Source organism: Rana temporaria, chromosome 1 (genome assembly GCF_905171775.1).
Source record: "Rana temporaria chromosome 1, aRanTem1.1, whole genome shotgun sequence".
Lineage (NCBI taxonomy): Eukaryota > Metazoa > Chordata > Amphibia > Anura > Ranidae > Rana > Rana temporaria.
In genome coordinates, this window is record NC_053489.1 from 167,762,787 (window position 1) to 167,784,879 (window position 22,093).

At 41.9% G+C, this 22,093-nt stretch overlaps 1 protein-coding gene across 2 annotated transcripts in view; it reads left to right on the top strand.

The window, feature by feature from the left end:
- KSR2 (kinase suppressor of ras 2) overlaps window positions 1-22,093 on the top strand; it is a 607,737-nt gene that overhangs the window by 88,494 nt on the left and 497,150 nt on the right. For both annotated transcript variants that reach the window (XM_040345855.1, XM_040345864.1), the window contains exon 2: window positions 6,542-6,682. In XM_040345855.1, the coding sequence (XP_040201789.1) occupies window positions 6,542-6,682 (141 nt within the window). The remainder of the gene's footprint in view (window positions 1-6,541; window positions 6,683-22,093) is intronic.

Here is a 22,093-nt window from a genome sequence, read left to right on the forward strand (position 1 = left end):
GCCAGCGTAATTATTGCACCCTAAGCTACGACGGCGCAGGCCGTCGTATCTTAGGCAGGTTTAAGTGTATCTCAGTTTGAGCATACACTTAAACATACGACGGGCTTAGATTCCGTACGAGAGCCGTGAGGGACGGCTCGACCCCATTCATTAACGGCACGCTCATTGCGCCTACGCCGTTGTCGGTGCAGGCTTTTCTGCAAATATCACCTTAACCTACACGTTAAGGAGATAGTTCTTGCACCTACAGGTAATCTAGGCTTACCTGTAGGGCCAAGTGGTCTGTAAGGGTTTACAACCACTTTAACACTGCATATACTGTATGCTTTTATTGTGTTATTACTGATTGTTCTCAAACACAATAAAAATTCTTGTTAGCTGCCAGATTATTACTTTCAGGTCATAGTTACAACTCCTTCCTGTATTTATACTCCATAAAGTAATTGAACCATAGGGAATAGGTATATAGTGTAACAATTGGTACCACAGTGCCATCCTGTGGACAAAGTAGAAAGTACAGTTTTTTTTTTGTCTTTGCTTTTTTGTTGTTGTTGTAGGCACTATAAAAATATATATATTTCTCTCCCTCTTCATAAAATATAATCCACAGCAGCGCTCTTAAATGTGCCCAAAAAAGACAAAAAATGTCCTTAATAATGGAAAAATATATATATAAATATACGGTGAACAATATATATATATATATATATATATATATATATATATATATATATATATATATAAAGGTGAAAAAGTCTTGTGAATCCACACCAAAAAGACAGTCCCTATTGAAGAGTGGAAAAACAGTATGTGTATACGATGACACCAGTTCCTCCACCACAGTGATGAATGGGAGATCAACTCCTGTTAAGAAACAAGCTCACCAGATGTTGCCATTCGCTCTCGTGTTTGGCAAACAAGCTCAAAGATTATATTGAACAGCTGCTGTAAAACACCACACTCAGTTCACATGCCCGGGTTTGACTCTACCTGTAGAAAATAGAGGGAGAAATTGAGCCTCCAATAGTTTAAAATCATTTGAGATATTGATGTACCGTATTTATCGGCGTATAACACGCACCCTAACTTTAAGAGGGCAGTATCAGGAAAAAAAACTGCCACACCCCCCTTCGTATAACAAGCAGGCACAGTTTACCCTCTATTTTCAGGGTAAAAAAGTGAGTGAAATACGCCAATAAATACAGTATTTAAAATATATATTGCATGTACATCAAATAGAGTTATAACCAGCCTTTTTGTAACATAGTACAAGACATGCCGAGCGGCTCTGTGTTGCGATCTCACCACTGTCGTTAGACATCAGAACACAGTCCAAGCTTCAACATACAGTCGCCGTGTAGCCACGCCCCAATATGTGTTAATATGTGGTCACACCCCTTACCTGATAGTTTATATGCATGTACAAGCTATTGGGATTAGAGCACATGTAAATTTTGTCTCGAAATTGAGTATGACACCCCTAAATCCATCCCCATGCTGCTAAAAAGAAGTGGGTTTATTTTGTTTCACGTCTGTGTACTTTTTAGAGAGATTTTCCACCAAAAGTGGAACTCCTGCTTAATCGTCTCCTCCCCCCTCCAGTGCCACATTCCCTTACCGGCAATGGCGGCGGCTGAACCCCGACATTGCGGGCTACAGTATTTGTAGCTGCAGACTTTAAATTTTTCGTGGGGTGGACAGACCTCCGCTTTAATTATAGGAATAAACCCCACCATTACATTTTTTAACTATTGAGTTAACATGTTAACATGTACATGTGTTAACTATTGAGGGAAAGGTTGAATGTGTCTAGAACAGGCATGTCCAAAGTCTGGCCCGCGGGCCAATCGCGGCCCACATTCCGGTTTTGGACGGCCCGCCTGGTGATCTTGACATATATATCTTTTGTGGTCCCCAACAAATCTCCGAGAACCGGGGGCCACAAAAGATAGTATACTGGCTGCTTTGGAATGGATGGGAAGAAGGCCATGCATACAGGAGAGTATTTCCTGTTTACAAAGCGTCCTGTGTAAAAGGAAGGCCCATCTCCTGCGCTGCCATTGGACAACTGTTCTGTCCATCACAGGAGGCGGGACTTTCAATTAAAGAGGCCTGTCGAGTTTCTCCTGTTTGTCTGTTGCCGCTCGTCCTGCCCCCTCTGCAGGCTGCACTGACGATAATGGTGAGTCTGCTTTCATGGCAATACAATTGGTGCTGCATTCATGGCATTACAATGGGTGTTGCATTCATGGCAATTTAGCGGGTGCTGCATTTATGGCAATGTAGAGGGTGCTGCATTCATGGCAATACGGTGGGTGCTGCATTCATGGCAATACAGTGAGTGCTGCATTTATGGCACTACGGAGGGTGCTGCATTCATGGCAATATGGAGGGTGCTGCATTCATGGCAATACGGAGGGTGCTGCATTCATGGCAATACGGAGGGTGCTGCATTCATGGCAATACGGAGGGTGCTGCATTCATGGCAATACGGGGGGTGCTGCATTCATGGCAATACGGAGGGTGTTGCATTTATGGCAATACGGTGGGTGCTGCATTCATGGCAATACAATGGGTGCTGCATTCATGGCAATACGGTGGGTGCTGCATTCATGGCAATACGGTGGGTGCTGCATTCATGGCAATGGGGTGGGTGCTGCATTCATGACAATAGGGTGGGTGCTGCATTCAGGACAATGGGGTGGGTGCTGCATTCAGGACAATGGGGTGGGTGCTGCATTCATGGCAACTGTGAGGCTGCATTGATAGGCACTGACCCTTATTTTGCTTCACAGTTCTTTATTTTAAATTTAAGATTTTTTTCCTGAAACGTCCTTTTTTAAAGTGAAGGTGCGTGTTATAAGCTGATAAATACGGTATATCCAAATAACACGCCCAAGCTCTTCTCTTCACCACACACAGCCACAAAGGCAAGAGAATTCTTGTTGGGCTGTGTATTAGTGCTTGGAGGAACACACTTTTAAACTAATTTTAATGATTTAAAGAATGTCAGGCAAAATGCTCGGACTTCATCAAATCTGGCCTTTTTTGAAAAAAGTTTGGACACCCCTGGTAGAAAGTCTGGATTGTTTTCTAACAAAGGTGTGGGCTGCCTCTGTCCTTTCAGCACCTGGGAGGATGAACAGCTCCCAGAACAGGAAGAGAGACTTATGTAGCCTTAGTGGTCATTTGAGTTTCTCTCCTTCTCTGGAGGTGAGATTTTGCGGTACTGCGACCCACGCTATCAAATAATAAATCTTCTATGGCAGATAGGCGATATAAATCTCCCTGATAGAATGCAAACTACTGGGAGAGCGAGGCCTCTCATCAAAGGGCTAATGATTGGAATGCGATAATATTTATTCTTGTTCATTGAAAAGTAAAGCTGTTGCTATGGCCAACATAAACATTCCATGTTAGCACACATGTAATACATAAGCTATAATCGTGGCTGTGGTAGGTGTGCAGAGATCTCACTACTAAAGGTGATTCATCTTATTAGCATCTCTCAAAAACAAACATGTATAGGCCTGTATTTAAAACCATATCATTAATTTATTATGTGTGAATGAAAAACGTATATAACGCTGCACATGCGAACTGAATCGCCTCGTTTGTCCGTTTCTCCTTTGAACTCAAAAGAGATGGGTTTTGATCTTTCTCCTAAAGGCCAAGTGATTCTCCTCCAACCGAATGCTGGTTGGTAGAGCGTTCCATAGTCTAGGGCCTTGGACCGCAAATCTCCTTTCTCCTTTGGACTTGTATTTTACTTGGACTTGTATTATTATTGAGGGGGGGCACACATCTGTACTTACACAATTTTCCCGAGCAAAAGAAGACCTGATGGGCACTCTCTAAATGTAATATGTAAATAAAAACAAAAAAACAGTTAAATGTATTGATTAAAACAGCGTAAGACTTAGACCCCATACACACTATTGGATTTTCTGCAGATTTTTGTCAGATTTACCAAAACCATGTAGTGCAGGGGACTGCCTGATTGCATACAAACCGAAAGTCTTAAGGTTAGACCACCAATTATACAGATGATCATAGATAATCTTAGTAAAAATCTGTTCAACGTTTTAGCTCAGTGTCACTAAGGCCCCGTACACACGAGAGGATCCATCCGTTGAAAAATCTCAGCGGATCGGTTTCAGCGGATAGATCCCCTGGTGTGTACGTTCCAGCGGATATTTATCCGCGGATATTTCCGATTTCCAGCAGATAAAAATTTGTAGACATGCTTACAAATCTATCCGCTGGAATCGGCTCCAGCGGATCGATCCGGTGGTCTGTACAGACTCACCGGATCGATCCGTCCGAACCCGTCCCTCGCATGCTTCGTAATGATTCGACGCATGCGTGGAATTGCTTATATGACAGCGTCGCGCACGTCGCCGCGTCATCATCGCGGCGACGGCGCGACACGTCACCGCTGTGTAAATTCGGCGCGGATTTTCGATTTGGAGTACACTCCATCGGATCAAAATCCTCAGAGGATTTATCCGCGGATACGGTCCGGCGGACCGTATCCGCGGATCAATCCTATCGTGTGTACCAGGCCTTAGAGTAAACCTAAAGCCAAAGCTTTTTTTCTTTCATGACAGATAGCGTAGGGGATGGTTAAAATTGCTTTAAATAAGTCCTCTTTACTTAAAGTGGAGTTCCACCCAAAAATGGAACTTCCTCTTTAAGTGTAGGTGACCCTCTGACATTCCACATTTGGCATGTCATTTTTTTTTGGGGGGGGGGGGGCGGATACCCTCTTTTTAGAGTCATCCAGCTCCCACTTCCTCCCGGTGCTCCGCGGCGCTGGAAGGAAGTTCACATCGCCTTCCCTGCAATCTTATGGGACACGTCACAGGTCCCAGAAGATTGCCCGGCTATTCACAGCATGCAGCGCGACTCGCGCATGCACAGTGCGTGCCCTGTGAAGCCACAGCCGGGCACTCTGAGAGGAGGGAAAAAGGTGCACCTTTTACCTGTGTTACAAGTATTCTGTTCTTTTTGTATTTTTTCCTTTTTGTGAAATACCTGAAGACCCTACCAGTCCGTCTGCTTTCCCATTACAAACTAACCAAGCTAGGCATAGAAACACATCCATCAAAGTGAGGTCAGTTTTCTGGCATTCAGTGATTTATGGTAATAAAACGACATAATACTATATGAAATTCAAAAAATACAAAGTGGGGTGGGACTTTAAATGTGCCTTGGTGGGGTTAGAGAGAATGAATAAACGTTACCATAGTTTTTAAAACAACATAGAAAAAACATTATTCACCGGCCGTAGATGGATATTTTTTTTAAAACAAATCACAGTTTGAAAAAGGTTGCAGTTTTACTGTTTCTTTGGTGCAGGATGTGCAGATCCTGGTAAGATGTATCAAGGGTGTGTCCTATACGTTTCGTGGGTAGCACCGATTCGTCAGGACCTTTAGAATAGTGCACAAGGAAAACAATACATAGAAAAAATATTAAATAAAGCTTAAAGCCCTGTGCAAACAATCGGTTTGTCCGATGAAAACAGATCGATGGACTGTTTTCACCGGACAAACCGATCGTGTGTGGGCCCCATCAGTTCGCTTTCCATCTGTGAAAAAAAAAATCGAACATGTTTCAAATTTTTCCTATGGATAAAAAAACGATAGAAAAAAACGATTGTCTGTATGGAAGTCCATCAAGTCGATGCAGAATCAAGTCGACACATGCTCAAAAGCATTGAACTTAATTTTTCTCAGCACGTCGTAGTGTTTTACGTCACCGCGTTTTGGCACGGTCAGATTTTTGACTGATGGTGTGTAGGCAAGACTGATGAAAGTCAGCTTCATCAGATATCCGACGAAAAAATCCATTGGATTAGATTCCATCAGATATCCGATCGTGTGTACAAGGGCTTAAAAGTACAATGCTAACATCATTCTAAAATAGTGGTGAGTATACATATTATATATACTGCATATAAAAAGCTCTTTATATGCTGTGTGTATATATATATATATATATATATATATATATATATATATATATATATATATATATATATATATATATATATATATATATATATATATATATATATATATGCTGTATATATATATAATATATTTAAAGTCCCACCCCACTTTGTAATTTTTAATTTTTTCATATTCTGCAGGGAAGGTGCCTCCGTGGATTTATAATTCTTTCACGTCTACCCCTACTCTCATACATACATAATACTATATTATCCTTAAATAGTGCGGGAGACTTACAAATGATTGTATAAGGTTCAAATTTCTGCACCACTGCTATTGTAAATTACATGCAAAGGAGCATTTGCAACTGCAACTTAAAGTTTTTTACTTTTCAACCTGTTCTTTTTTTTACTATACTTTGATATCACAATTTTATATTTTGAACTTTATATATGGGAGAAAAAATTGGTAAAGCATTGCAAAGAAAAAACAATATTTTTCTGATCTTTTTTGAAAGGTACTATTGTATGGGTAACTTTCGTGTAGATAATAGCAGTCTCTAACTTACCTTTGCTTTATTTCAGAGCAAATTAGTGAAGTACTTCAGCCGTCAACTGTCCTGTAAGAAGAAAGTGGCTCTTCAGGAGAGAAATGCCGAACTAGAAGGATTTCCTCAGCTTATGCATTGGTTCAGAATTGTCAACATCCGCAAAGAAGTGATGGAGGTAATTAAGATTGTGTAGCTATTACACAGATACTCATGAACTAATCCATCTAGGCAAAGAAGGATCGGATAAGTGTAGTTCCCCATAGCAGTCAGAATTACATGTTTAATGATCTTGGTACAGTAATCTGAAACCTGGTTATTCTTTCCTTCTGCACACTATCATGTCTAAACATAAATTGTAGAGTCTCTGTACAAATAAATGGTTTAGGTTCCATTTTTGGTACTCATCATTGTTGCTCCATGTAGTACGCTATATACCGACATCCCTCCTAATTATTAAGTTCAGGCTCACAAAGCCAGGTCCATAAAGACCAGGGTTGAAGAATTTAGTGCACAAAAACACAAAAGCCCTGCACAAAGATGGAATGAATTGGAATTCAGATTGGAAGCCAGATCCTCTGTACCTGACCTTGCAAATGCTCTTTAGGCTAATTGGACACACATTCCCAGACATACTTCAAAATCTTGTGAAAAGCCTTCCTAGAGGAATGAAGGTCATAGATGCAAAGGGAGACCAACTCTATAATAATGCCAAGTGTATTAAATTGGAATGACCAATAAGCTCATATATGTGTGATGTTCAGTAGTCCCCAAACTTTTGGCTGTATATTATACTTACCCTCGAATGAGAGTGGCTACAGTCGTTATCAGGAACTTACAGAACATGTACAGAAAGTTGCAGCAGACAGTAAAATGAAAACAATTCTTCTTTTGTTAAAGTGGATGTAAACCCAAAAATTATTATTATTTTTTTTTATGTCACAATGTAGAGAATAAGATTTCCTATCATCTGTGCCCAGTCTTGCCACACAGAGTTAATCCAGCTCTGAGCAATCCTCTTTTATTGTTTAGTGAAAATTAACAGACTTATAGATAAAAATCTGTCTAAATAAAAAGTCCTTTCCGTCCCCTTGCTTCGAGTGAAGCCTCGTACACACGACCGAGGAACTCGACGGGCAAAACACATCGTTTTCCTCGTCGAGTTCCTTGTCAGGCTGTCGAGGAACTCGACAAGGCAAGTTTCTCCATTCCCGTCGAGGAAATAGAGAACTTGCTCTCTTTTTGGCTCGTCGAGTTTCTCGACAGTTTCCTCGACGAAAATGTACACACGACTGGTTTCCTCGGCAAAAAAATATCTCCCAGCAAGTTTCTTGCTGGTTTTTGCCGAGAAACTCGGTCGTGTGTACGAGGCCTGACAGGGTTTTTACATATCTCACGCACTAGCTTGGACACATGCACATTCCTGGATGTTCATCATAATATGGGGGGTGATCCACAGTTCATTGTGAGAGGTAATGTGTGTCACTCGAAGCAAGGGGACGGAAAGGACTTTTTATTTAGACAGGTTTTTATCTGGAAGTCTGTTAATTTTCACTAAACAATAAAAGAGGATTGCTCAGAGCTGGATTAACTCTGTGTGACAAGACTGGGCACAGATGATAGGAAATATTATTCTCTACATTGTGACATCAACAAAATTATTTTTTTTGGGGTTTACATCCTCTTTAATGTTCCCTACTGCTAGCATGGTCAGCATTTTTTGTGACATTATACTTACCAAGGGATCTAGTCTTACTTCACAGCTCTTCAACGATTCAAATATAATTAAATATATAATATAGAAATCTACCAAATATAGAAAAAAATTATAGTCCAGTTATGCAATTATAATAAAAAAGAAAAGAAAATGTCTTTACTACATTGGAAGGAAGCGTGTACTGAAATACAGTGCTGGAACATGGTCCTCCCAAGGCGAGTATGCCAATCTGGACCCTCATCCTCTGAGTTGAGAAGGATGAATCTTGCACATTCGTATGCACAGTAGCTACGATAGTGTAGTGGGTATAAATTACAATATTAGAATTGCCACCATTAAAAATCGAGTAGGATGAGGGAGGGGTGCTGTGATATGGTTAACACAAAAGTGATGAAATTCTAACCCTGCTTGTCTGTATCTGATAGACATGTGCACTGCCGAAAAATGTGTTAGTTTTCGTTTTTTTTTTTTTTTTCGTTTTCTGGCTCATTCTTTATGAATATAATTCATAAATTTGTAAATGTGAAAACTCATAAATTCGTAAATTGAAAAAAATCGTAAATTCGAAAAAAATTGTAAATTCATAAATTAAAAAAAAAACTTGGAAATTTCAAAACCCCAAAAATTTGAAAATCAGAAATAATAACTATCTAATAATAACTAAGCATACCCAACTTTTAAGTACACAATGGGGTTTATTTACTATCGCTGGAGAGTACAAAATCAGTCTCACTTCTGCATAGAAACCAATGAGCTTCTAACCCCAGCTTGTTCAATTAAGCTTGGTAATAAAACCTGGAAGCTCATTGGTTTCTATGCAGAAGTGAGCCTGATTTTGCACTCTCCGGCGATAGTAAATAAACCCCATTGTGTACTTTAAAGTGGGGTATGCCTGCGACTATTAAATTATAGGTATTGGAATTTCCTTTTAAATTTGGCTGTTAGTGAACATAACGAATACGGATTTATCCAAAGTTACACATTATCGGAATGCCGCATCTAAACAAATAGAACGGAACAAATTAATAATAATAATAAATAACAATAATAACTTTTTTTTATTATTATTAATATTTATTATTAATTTGTTTCCATTCCATTTGATTAGATGCGGCATGCGTTATTTCGGATAATTCGCAACTTTGGATAGATTTATATTTGTTACAGTCAAATTTGAAAGGAAATCCCAATACCTATAATTTAATAGTTAGCAATAGTTACAGTTTTAATGAGTTAGTTATTTTAGATTTCCAAATTTTCGAATTCCATTTTTTTTTACGGATTTATGAATTTTCGAATATTCTGAAAAGTTAGATGGGTTTTCGTTAATTTGCCCATTTCCGAACTAACAAATTTGTAGAAATTTATTTAAAAAATAAATTTTTAACTAAACGAATCTCACATGTCTAATATCTGAAAACGATGTTTTGGCTTTACATACACTTTAGTTTTAAAATATGAAGGGTATGTAAACTCAAAAAAGTTTTTATTTGCTCCCTAGGGTGACAACACTGCTCCTTCATAGATACAGTATGGGGAGTGAACATTGTCACCCTAGGACAGGAAGTGTTATGCCGCGTACAGACGGTCGTTTTTTGTGATGAAAAAAAAACGACGTTTTAAATCATGAAATAAAACAACGTTTTTGAAACTTCATTTTCAAAAACGACATTGCCTACACACCATCGTTGTTTTTTCACAATGCTCTAGCAAAGCGAGGTTACGTTCACCTCTTTTTTCCATTGAAGCTCGCTTCATAACTAGCTTCTGGGCATGCGCGGGTTTAAAAACATCGTTTTAAACGTCGTTTTTTGCTACACACGGTCAATTTCTGTGAAACAAAAAGCAACGTTTTGAAAAACGACACAAAAAATTTAAGCATGTTCGAATTTTTTTTGTCGTCGTTTTTTTGAAGACATAAAACAACGTTTTCCCCACACACGATCATTTTAAATGACGTTTTTTAAAACGTTGTTTTTTTTCATCACAAAAAACGACCGTCTGTACGCGGCATTATACTGGCAGGATCACTAGGTGAAAATACAAGAAAAAAAAGAAACTTAAAGTGGAGTTCCACCCAAAAATTGAACTTTCGCTTTTTCGGAACCCTCCCCTACTCCGATGTCACATTTGGCACCTTTCAGGGAGGAGGGGGGTGCAGATACAGGTATTTGCACCCACTCCCGGGAATACACTACTGCGGCAGTCACACCCCTACCCTCACCCCCCACTGTCTTCTGGGAAACACACTGTTCCCAGGAAAGAGCGGAGACCAGTGATAGCGCTCCGCAACGCTTCACTTCCCAATTCCCTCACCGAGGATGGCGGCAGGTGCAGCCGAGGGACGAGCGATTGCTCGTCCTCGGCTGCCGACATCGCGGGCGTACTGGACAGGTGAGTGTCCATATTTTAAAAGTCAGCAGCTGCATTATTTGTAGCTGCTGACTTTTAAAAAAAAAATTGGCGGAAACTCTGCTTTAATGCAGCCACCACATCTAAGAACAGCTAAGCTGCAATATATTAAATTTTTATATTTGGGTTTATATACCCTTAGTTCCCTTGAGCCCAACTATAACCCCCTAAGAACGTGTGTCGATGGGTAAATACTGCTTGATTTCAGTTGCATACAGCTTGACTGAAGCCTCGTACACATGACCAACAAAAACCGGCAAAAAACAGCAAGAAACTGCTGTTTTGTTTTTTTTTTTTTGCCGAGGAAACCGGTCGCGTGTACATTTTTCGACGAGGAAACTGTCGAGGATCTCGTCGAGCCAAAAAGAGAGCATGTCTTCTTTTTCCGCTACGGCAATGGAGGAATTTGGCTCGCCGAGATCCTCGACAGCCTAACAAGGAACTCGACGAGCAAAACGATGTGTTTCGCCCGTCGAGTTCCTCGGTCGTGTGTACGAGGCCTCAGATCACTTTGAGACACAATTCCCTGCAAGCAGCTTTTCCTCTGCTGTTTACTTAAAATGTATACATATCCCATGCTGCCTTGCTGACTGTAAGCAGTGATTCCTGTATTGACTCTGCCTCCTGAACCTTCTCCTCTCAGCACCTCTGTAGGTCAGAAGGCAGGCTCTATAAAATGTGTGAGACAGCAGTGCCTACTCACAGGTCATAGTGAGCACGTGTCACAGAATTCAAGGAAGTAAATCTTTGGGATTCTTACCAGAGTAAAGCCACATGTACCAAAAGTGTACCAAAAGTCAGAATACACAGAGAGAGAGAGAGAGATTTCACATCAACATTTCTTATGTTTATTTGGTAATCTGTGCTTGTATACCCAGTTTAACTTCAATACCGGGCACTACTCCTCTTTGGCTTTCAGCGCGGTTGCACTTTGAATGACAATTGCGTGGTCATGCAACGCTGTACCCATATGACATTTGTATATTTTGTTTTTCACACAAATAGGTGGTATTTGGTGGTATTTAACCACTTTAAACCCGGGAAGATTTGGCTGCTCAATGACCGGGCCATTTTTTGCGATTCGGCACTGCGTAGTTTTACTGACAATTGCGCGGTCGTGCAATGCTGTACCCAAACAAAATTGACGTTCTTTTTTCCCCCACAAATAGGGCTTTCTTCTGGTGGTATTTGATCACCTCTGTTGTTTTTATTTTTTGCGCTATAAAAAAAAGAAGAGCGTACACTTTGAATAAAACACAATGGCCCGGATTCAGATACAATAGTGTATCTCTCGGCGGGCGTAACGTATCTCAGATACGTTACGCCGCCGTAAATTAGGGCGCAAGTTCCGTATTCAGAAAGAACTTGCGCCCTAAGTTAAGGCGGCGTAACGTATGTGGTTCCGGCGTAAGCCCGCGGAATTCAAATGTAGATGATGTGGGCGTGTTTTATTTAAATTAATAGTGACCCCACGTATTTGACGTTTTTTACGAACGGCGCATGCGCCGTTCGTGAAAGAATCCCAGTGCGCATGCTCGAAATTACGCCACAAATCATCAATGCTTTAGACGTGAACGTAACTTACGTACAGCCCTATTCGCGAACGACTTATGCAAACAACGTAAAATTTTCAAAATTCGACGCGGGAACGACGTCCATACTTAACATAGGATACCCCTCATATAGCAGGGGTAACTTTACGCTGGAAAAAGCCTAACGTAAACGGCGTAAAAAAATGCGCCGGGCGGACGTACATTTCTGAATCGGCGTATCTCCCTAATTTGCATATTTCTTGCGTAAATCTACGGAAGCGCCACCTAGCGGCCAGCGTAAATATTCAGCCTAAGATACGACGGTGAAAGACACTTACGCCGGGCGGATCTTAGGGAAATCTATGCGTAACTGATTCTATGAATCAGTCGCATAGATACGACCCCGCAACTCAGAGAGAGATACGCCGTCGTAACTGCTCTCTGAATCCGGGCCAATATCTTTTACTTTTTGCTATAATAAACATCCGAAATTTAAAAAAAAAAATATTTCCTCAGTTTAGGCCAATATGTATTCTTCTACATATTTGTAAAAACAATCACAATAAGCGTATATTATACAGCGATCAGTGCTATAAAAAATGCACTGATTACTGTATAAATGTCCCTGGCAGTGAAGGGGTTAACACTAGGGGGCGATCAAGGGGTTAACTGTGTTCCCTAGTGTGTGTTCTAACTGTGGGGGGTATGGGACTGACTAGGAGAGATGACAGATCAGTGTTCATACTTTGTATGGACACAAAATCAGTCTCCTCTCCCCTGACAGAACCAGGATCTGTGTGTTTAAACACACAGATCCCGGCTCTCTCGCTTTGCCCAGCGGTCATCGTGCCCGTCGGGCCCTCACATTAGCTCCGGTGGCCAAAAGGCCAACCGATGTAAGGTAACATTGTTTCGCCCATGGGAGCTAACCTACTGCAGTAAAACTGCAGTGGCTGGTCTGGAAGAGGTTAATCATTGCTGGGTTTTTCATTTTTTGATAAAAAAAGACCAAACAAAAACACAAACACAAACAAAAATGTTTTTCTTCCTTATCTGCTTTACAATTTTGCAAATAAATAATCTTTCTTCAAAATTTAGGCCAAAATGTATACTGCTACTTTTCTTTGGTGAAAATGACCCAATTCAGTGTTCATTTATTATTGCCACACACTGTGGTATATACAGTAAGAGACATAGCAAGTTTTTTTGAAGTTGTGATGTAGGGTGCGGTGTGGAAAAATGCACATACTGCATATTTTTTCCAATGCGCTGGATAGTACCACATGTCACCACACTGTAGCAAAATCAACTATGCTGCTCTGTGGAGACATAAATGAAGTGTAAAGATGTGACATTTCAAATGAAGTTTGAAAGGAAAAAAGCAAACAATGTGATGGTCTGAAACGCGTGGATTAGTTTGAAGGAGCCCTTGGGACGATGTCAGAACTTTGTAAATTGAGCCTTATTTGAGTCAGCTTTTGAGATCTTGAAATATTCAGATATCAAAAGAATCCTGTAGATGTCAAATCTAACTGTAATAAGTCTAGCTACCCACCATGCTGTATGCTTTCATATGCCTCATTTAAAGTCCCAATCCTAGTGTCCTTTAAGCTACCCACCAATGATCAAGTTAGTTGTTTGTCTGCATATTCTGATGTTTGTTTTTTATCTATTATGTGACCCAACTTTGGAAATTATGCCAAGTGTTCTCATTGTTGGGTATCTAAAGGTGGCCATACATGGATCAAAATTTGACTGGTTCAGTAAGGACTGGACACATTTCGATCCATGTATGGGTAGACTGGTTGTACAGAAATTGATCTACCGATCAACCAATGTACAGTACACTCAGCCTGTTGGGTTTTCCCTGAACATTCAGTGCCGCCGGCTATAGCTGGCAACACTGATCAATGCGTTCTTTCGACAGGGAAGGCTCCCTACCATCAGAACACAATAGCTCAGCAGGACTGATAAAATGTGTACATTTCCTCAGTTTAGGCCAGGGATATGTAATTAGCGGACCTCCAGCTGTTGCAGAACTACAATTCCCATGAGGCATAGCAAGACTCTGACAGCCACAAGCATGACACCCAGAGGCAGAGGCATGATGGGACTTGTAGTTTTGCAACAGCTGGGGGTCCGCTAATTGCTGGTTTAGGCCAATATGTATTCTTCTACATGTGTAAATGCCCATGACTAAGCTCCAGGGGGCGGAGTGAAATGTGTTGGGTGTGTGGCCTGGTCAGAGTCCATGCTGAAGTTGCCACTCCATTCATCGCAGCAGATCACCGTAGATGTGCGACTTCCAGGGGTCACCCTTCATTTCGTGAACCTCAAATGTATAAATTGGATTTTTTTTTCATTGAACCTGCTGGTTGAACCAAAAAATAATTATTAATGTATGGCCAGCTTAACTGACCTGAAAAAGGACTGGCCTCAAAAAAGGAATTCATTAAAAAATGTTGCAGTACACAGCATGAGTAGACAACACTAAAGAAATAGTTTGCAAACAACCGATGCTGGCACATGTCTCACTATAAGAGACAGTAAACAGATAGGAAAGAAGTGGCAGCCGGATATTTTATGAGTACATATACATATAAATATACACCCACACTACATGCACACTGTGCAGATCTGCTTTAGTCATGTTCCTTCCAGCTTCAGATGCAAGATGTATGCTGGAGTCTGTCATTAGGAAAATATTGCCTAAGACAGAATTGGCTCGGTTTGCATAGCCTATGGCAACCAAATTCTGTCACTTGTCTTTACTCACTCTTTCATCCTTCCCTTGGAGAGGGAAAGGCGCAATCTGATTTACAGTGGCAGCACAGACTGCTTGAGACAGTTCTACTATAGGCTATCGCTCACTATAAATGATACCTGATAGTAGCTTGTCATTTTTACATCCTAGGCTACTTCCCTGAAGGCACTAAACGCACAGTGTTGGGACTATGGGGTCAATTCACTAAGGCCGCGTACACACGGTCGGTCCATCCGATGAGAACGGTCCGAAGGACCATTTTCATCGGTTAACCGATGAAGCAGATTGATGGTCTGATGTGCCTACACACCATCAGTTCAAAAACCGATCGAGTCCAACGCGGTGACGTAAAACACAATGACGTGCAGAGAAAAATGAAGTTCAATGCTTCCAAGCATGCGTCGACTTGATTCTGAGCATGCGCGGGTTTGGAACCAATGCTTTTGCGTACTAATCGGTCTTGATGTGTCGGTTAGGCGTCCATCGGTTGAATTTTAAAGCAAGTTCTCTTTTTTTGGACCGAAGGACAACTGACCGATGGGACCCACACACGGTCGGTTTGGACCGATGAAACTGAACTTCAGTCCGTTTTCATCGGTTTTGTCCGATCGTGTGTACAAGGCCTAAGAGTTAAATAACGGCCAATAAAATGCTGTAAAATAATGCTTGCGGTAAATCAGTTTTGAAAGTGCAATTCACTAAGAATTTTGGGCCAGATTCACAGAGATCTGCGGCGGCGTAACGTATCGTCTTTACGTTACACCGCCGCAAGTTTTCAGTGCCTGATTCACCAAGCACTTGCGTGTAAACTTACGGTGGTGTAACGTAAAGCCGTCCGGCGCAAGCCCGTCTAATTCAAATGGGGCGTGTACCATTTAAATTAGGCGTGCTCCCGCGCCGAATGTTCTGCGCATGCTCCGTGTGAAAATTTCCCGCCGTGCTTTGCGCGAAATTACGGCGCCCCGACGTATTTTTTGAACGGCGACGTGCGTTACGTCGTTTCGTATTCCCGGACGTCTTACACACAAAAAAATAAAAATGTGAAATTCGACGCGGGAACGACGGCCATACTTTAACATGGCTGTTCTAAATGTAAGCCATGAAAAAGCAGGCTTATGTTTGCGACGGGAAAAACCGACTAGCGACGACGTAAGAGAATGCGACGAACGCGAGTACCTTCGTGGATCGCCGTAAACAGCTAATTTGCATACCCGACGCTGGAAAATGACGCGAACTCCACCCAGCGGCCGCCGGAAAATTACACCTAAGATCCGAAGGCGTACGAAGCCGTACACCTGTCGGATCTTAGCCAAAAGCCGTCGTATCTTTGTTTGTGAATGACAAATAAACATACGACGCAGCAAATTTGAAAGTACGCCGGAGTATCAGCAGATACTCCAGCGTACTTTTTCTGTGAATCTAGCCCTTTGTGCTTAATAATAAATGCCGCTTCCTTAACAATGATTGAGTCTTTAGCTTTCTTCACCCCTCTTCCTTCCCGGGCTGCGGACTGGTTAGAGCTGCGTGACGTCACTCCCGCGCATTCACGCGGGAGCCGTCAATCACGGCCCTTGGGAGTGAAGAAACGGCACATAGGTCATCATCGACGCACGTTTAGGAGATATTTCCACTACCTGTAGGTAAGCCTTCTTCTAGGCTTACCTATAGGTAAAAGTGGAAATCCGGGGTTTACAACCACTTTAATTCATTTTCAATGTTCATAGCAAACTACCCCATTTATCCACGTTTCCATGCTTTATGTTGCTGAGAAATCACTGTAAAAAAAAAATACCCTTTCTGGCAGTGCCCATCTTGAGTAAGGGCAGATGATTAATGTAGCATTTACTCTCTGGAATCAATCCGCTCTTAGCCCAGGCATGCATGCAGGATGGTGTGCTTAAATGAGAAAACCCTTCCTCCTGTCCTGAAGACTAAAGTCTCCTATTTGACATCAGTTGCCTAGGCATGGAAATCAGGAAATAGCTGAAGAAATGTAGAGAAAACGTTTAAAACAAGTAAAAATAATATGCTTTAGTATCAATTAACTAATGCTAGTAGTATAAGTATTAAAAATAGTCAATGTTGATTTAGAAAGAGAAGTTCCTCTTTAGGCACTATTTGGGTTGGCAAGAGTATGAAGTGATGACAGATGAACCCGAAAGTGTGAGCTCAGTACACCTGCTTTTGGTCGGTGCATCCAACTGGATATAGTCTTATGCTGCGTACACGCGATCGGACATTCCGACATCAAAACTGTGGATTTTTTCCGACGGATTGTTCGCTCAAACTTGTCTTGCATACACACGGTCACACAAATGTTGTCAAGAACGCTGTCACGTAAAACACTAAGACGAGCTGAGAAAAAGCTCAATGATTCCGAGCATGAGTCGAATTGATTCCGAGCATGCGTAGGATTTTTCTGTGTCGGAATTGGCTACAGACGGTCAGGATTTCCGACAAGAACTTTTGTTGTCGGAAAAATTGAGAACCAGCTCTCAAATATTTGTTGTTGGAAAATCCAAAAGCAAATGTCCGATGGAGCATATACACGGCCAGATTTTGCGACAACAAGCTCACATCGAACATTTGTTGTCGAAAATTCCGACCGTGTGTACGTGGCATTAGGCTGAATTCACACTTTTTAAACGCGGATATTTTGTGTCCACATGTTGAGTGACACGCATAGGGCAGCCGATTAATTTCAATGTGCTGTCCTAGGTGTGTCAAAAGCAACAAAGTAGCTCATGTAGCTTTTTGCCAAATTGAGCCTTTTTTTATTGTTCATTTTTCAGTATTTGTTTTTCCAAGCAGTAAAATGCACATCTTTGACATGTTTGGGGAGCCATTAACAATGAATGGCACCGGAAACACGACACATGTTTTTAGTGTTTTCTGATTTTGCACGTTTGTATAAAATGCGCAAGTGTAAATGAAGCCTTAGTGAAACACAGGTACAGACAACTGCGGTAAACACAGCCATGGGAAAACTGTTCTCAGCCACCTAGGAACCAAGCTGCAACTTGTTTGAAAACTGTATTAAATACTTACCGTAATTTTCCTTTCCTGATGCCAAACCATGGCAGCATACTTGTAAAAGGCTCCGCCACTCTTCCACTCCCTAAGGACTAGTGAATAGCATAAATTAAAGGCCTAGTTAGGCCCCATCCCATTCTTTGTAATTAGCTACATACTGAAACATAAAAGGGTGGGTCCGTATGCTGCCATAGTTTGGCGTCAGGAAAGGAAAATTACGGTAAGTATTTGATACAAATTTCTGTTTTCCTGACGCCACCATGGCAGGATACTAGTGATAAATAACTAGCTGACAGGGTGGGTTCTACTTGTCGAATCAATTTTTTAATTAGAATGGGACAGAAGACGGAACAGTTCTTCCTCCGCAGTCCACTAATGACAAGACCCCCGGATCTACTCTGTACCCCTTGAAAAGTTGGGGCAACTATGATACTTCCCTGCAGATGTATTTCATGGAAACCTTTGAATGGGCAGTCCATGAGACCAAAACCAAAACCTCTTGAAGAGTATGTATCCACTGCTGAAGGAGGTTCACGACCCCTCGCCCTATATGCATGACCAAACCTACTAAGTCCAGGAGGTAGCCTCTTTTCCCTGAAGAATTCCAGCTGGAAAGATGAAAGGCTTATTACATGATCTGGTCTAATGGTTCTAACGGGCCGACTTCAGATTCTCCATCTTCAACCACCACCATATATACTCCTACTCATACTGAGTGACAGTTGTTAACTGTGCCAGACTGTTTTCTCTATTGTGCTAAAAATCCTAGCTTGAACTGTCAAAGTCAGAGCGCCCAAGGGATTATTGGTATGACGACATTGTGCTCCAAAGATTGAGGCACAAAAAAAATGGTCAAACAAGTGGAGATTACTGTCTTCAGCATTCCTTCTTTGACTGCCACTGTTTGTTCTGGTGGAAGCCAAACAGAGGAGTTGGCAGAGTACCTCCCAGCATACTAACTGATAAGTTAGAGAGGGTTAATAAACCAGCCATATGCCTACAGGGTGTTTATGAGAATCTCTTGGTGCATCAGCAATTGTTTCAGACCTCTGGATAGAAAAATAATGCTGTCCAGATAGCGGCGCATCCAGAGAACTTGTTCTCCGAGTGGAGCTAACACTGCACTGAGAACCCTTGTGAACAGTCTCGGAGACCTGCATAGGTCAAAAGGCAGACTGTTAAACTGGAAATGCGTCTAGACAATCGCAAGCTCACCAATTATGTAATAAATATTTTGGGATGTTTAGATTGTGAAGCAGTGGTGGTGCATCCATAAGGGGCGCACGGGTGCCGCCCCCTCTTTCCTGCCACTTATCTATCACCATAGATAGATTCATGCATTGCAGATGGATAAGTGCCGGGCGGGCGGGGGATGCACACTGGCAGCATTTGATGGGGCACAGTAGTGGCAATTGATGCGCACACTGGCAGATATTGATGTGCACAGTAGCGGCAATTGATGGGCACACTGGCAGCAACTGATGGGCACACTGGCGGCAATTGATGGGCACACTGGCGGAAATTGATGGGCACAGTGGCGGCAATTGATGGGTAGAGTAGCTGCGTTTGATGGCACAGTGGCTGCATTTGATGGCACAATGGCGACAATTGATGGCACAGTGGCTGCGCTTGATGGGCACAGTGGCGGCGCTTAATAGGCACAGTGACTACGCTTGATGGGCACAGTGGCGGCGCTTAATAGGCACAGTGGCGGCGCTTGATAGGCACAGTGGCGGCGCTTGATGGCACAAAAACTGCATTTGAGGGGTTTTTTTTCAGTTTGTCTGCACCCCCCCAAAAATGTTGAGCACCAGCCGCCCCAATTGATGGGTAGAGTAGCTGCGTTTGATGGCACAGTGGCTGCGTTTCATGAGCACATTGGCTACATTTGATGGCACAGTGGCGAAAATTGATGGCACAGTGACTGCGCTTGATGGGCACAGTGGCGGCGCTTAATAGGCACAGTGACTACGCTTGATGGGCACAGTGGCGGCGCTTAATAGGCACAGTGGCGGCGCTTAATAGGCACAGTGGCGGCGCTTGATAGGCACAGTGGCGGTGCTTGATAGGCACAGTGGCGGCGCTTGATGGCACAAAAACTGCATTTGAGGTTTTTTTTTTCAGTTTGTCTGCACCCCCCCAAAAATGTTGAGCACCAGCCGCCACTGTTGAACGTCAAGAACGCGGTCACCTACAGTATGTACAACGGCACAATAAAACGGAAGTTCCATACCAAGTGCGCCACCCTTTGGGCTTCTTCTTCTAATCTTGCGTTAGTAGAAGTTTGGTGAGAGACGATTCCCGTTTTTCATCTTCATGCGTTTCAGTCCGTTACTGCTCTTTGCAGCATGACGAATGTGATATCTCCATTACGAATGCTAGTTTTACCAGACCGAGCGCTTCTGTCTCATACTTGATTCAGAGCATGTGTGGAATTTTGTGCTTCGGAATTGTCTACACACGATTGGAATTTACGAGAACGTATTTTGTTGTGGGAAAATTTGAGAACCAGCTCTCAAATTTTTGTTGTCGGAATTTCTGACAGAAAATGTCCGATGGGGCCTACACACGGTCGGAATTTCCGACCAAAAGCTCACATCGAACATTTGTTGTCGGAAATTCCAAGCGTGTGCACGTTGCATTACATTGCAAAACGCTAAAAGATCTAGCGCTGAAGGCATCCGTGGGTTGGCAGCAAAAACGCGGAAGAAGAAGCTAGACACCAATTACATCTTCCAGCTACAATTACAGTGCAGGCTTATATTGGGAGGAGAAAAGAGCGTTAGAAAATGGTAACACAGGTGTTATTTTATATCATGCCGCGTACACACGATAATTTTTCGGCATGAAAAAAACGTCGTTTTAAAAAAATGTAATCTAAAATGATCATGTGTGGGGCTTCACATCATTTTTCGGGTTCTGAAAAACGACAAAAAAAAAATTCGAACATGCTGCATTTTTTAACAACGTTTTAAACTATGTTGTTTTTCTGGTTCTAAAAAATGATCGTGTGTGGGCTAAAACAACGTTAAAAACCCGCGCATGCTCAGAAGCAAGTTATGAGACGGAAGCGCTCGTTCTGGTAAAACTACCATTCGCAATGGTGTAAGCACATTCATCACGCCGTAACAGACAGAAAAGCGCGAATCGTCTTTTACTAACACGGAAACAACTAAAGCAGCCCCAAGGGTGGCGTCATCCGTATAGGACTTCCCCTTTAGAGTGCCGTCGTACTTTTAAAAAACGATGGTGTGTGGGCAACGTCGTTTTAATGATGAAGTTAGAAAAACTTTGTTTTTTCTACATGCCGAAAAACATCGTTTTTTTATGCCGAAAAATGATCGTGTGTACGCTGCATAAGACTGGAGCATGCAAAAACTGGAGCAGCTGTGCATGATAGCCAATCAGCTTCTAACTTCAGCTTGTTCAATTAAAGTTGTAAAGGCAGAAGTTTTTTTCTTTTATATCCTAATACATTCTATGCATTAGGATATAAAACCTTCCGTGTGCAGTAGCCCCTCTCAGCACCCCTAATACTTACCTGAGCCCCCTCTCAGTCTAGCGATGTCCAGCACATTTCTGGTCACGTCTGAGTCCCTTCTGGTTTTAAAACTTGGCAGTGGAACGCACTCTGGCCCTTGAACCGGGCGGTGGCAGTTCTCTTCCATCCCAAGTGCCAGGTAGGCACTTATAAATGTAAGCAGGCATTTTTTTAATGTTTTATATTACTTTTTAATAAGTGATATCATGCTATTGGTCCCTTATCTCTCATTTCAATGTGATCTTATGGTGGTGAGGAGGAGTTATTCTTGATCCACTTTAGAAGGAAAAAACACATGGCCCATGACTCAACCACTAAGCGCTAACTGACCCTGTTTTTAGTTAAAGAGGTCATGGTCTTCTGGTGAGTAGGACTTCCTATGAGCACTTTGGGCTGTTTTTGAATATGTGCTATAGCTGGTGATGGTCTCCCACATCTTGCCATATTGAAGATTTAGTATTGAAGACTATATGAACTGTTCTAGAGGACATTTTCTACTAGTTTGGCTAATACAGTAAAACCTTGGTTTGAGAGTAACTTGGTTTGAGAGCGTTTTGAAAGACAAGCAAAATGTTTTAATCAATTTTGCC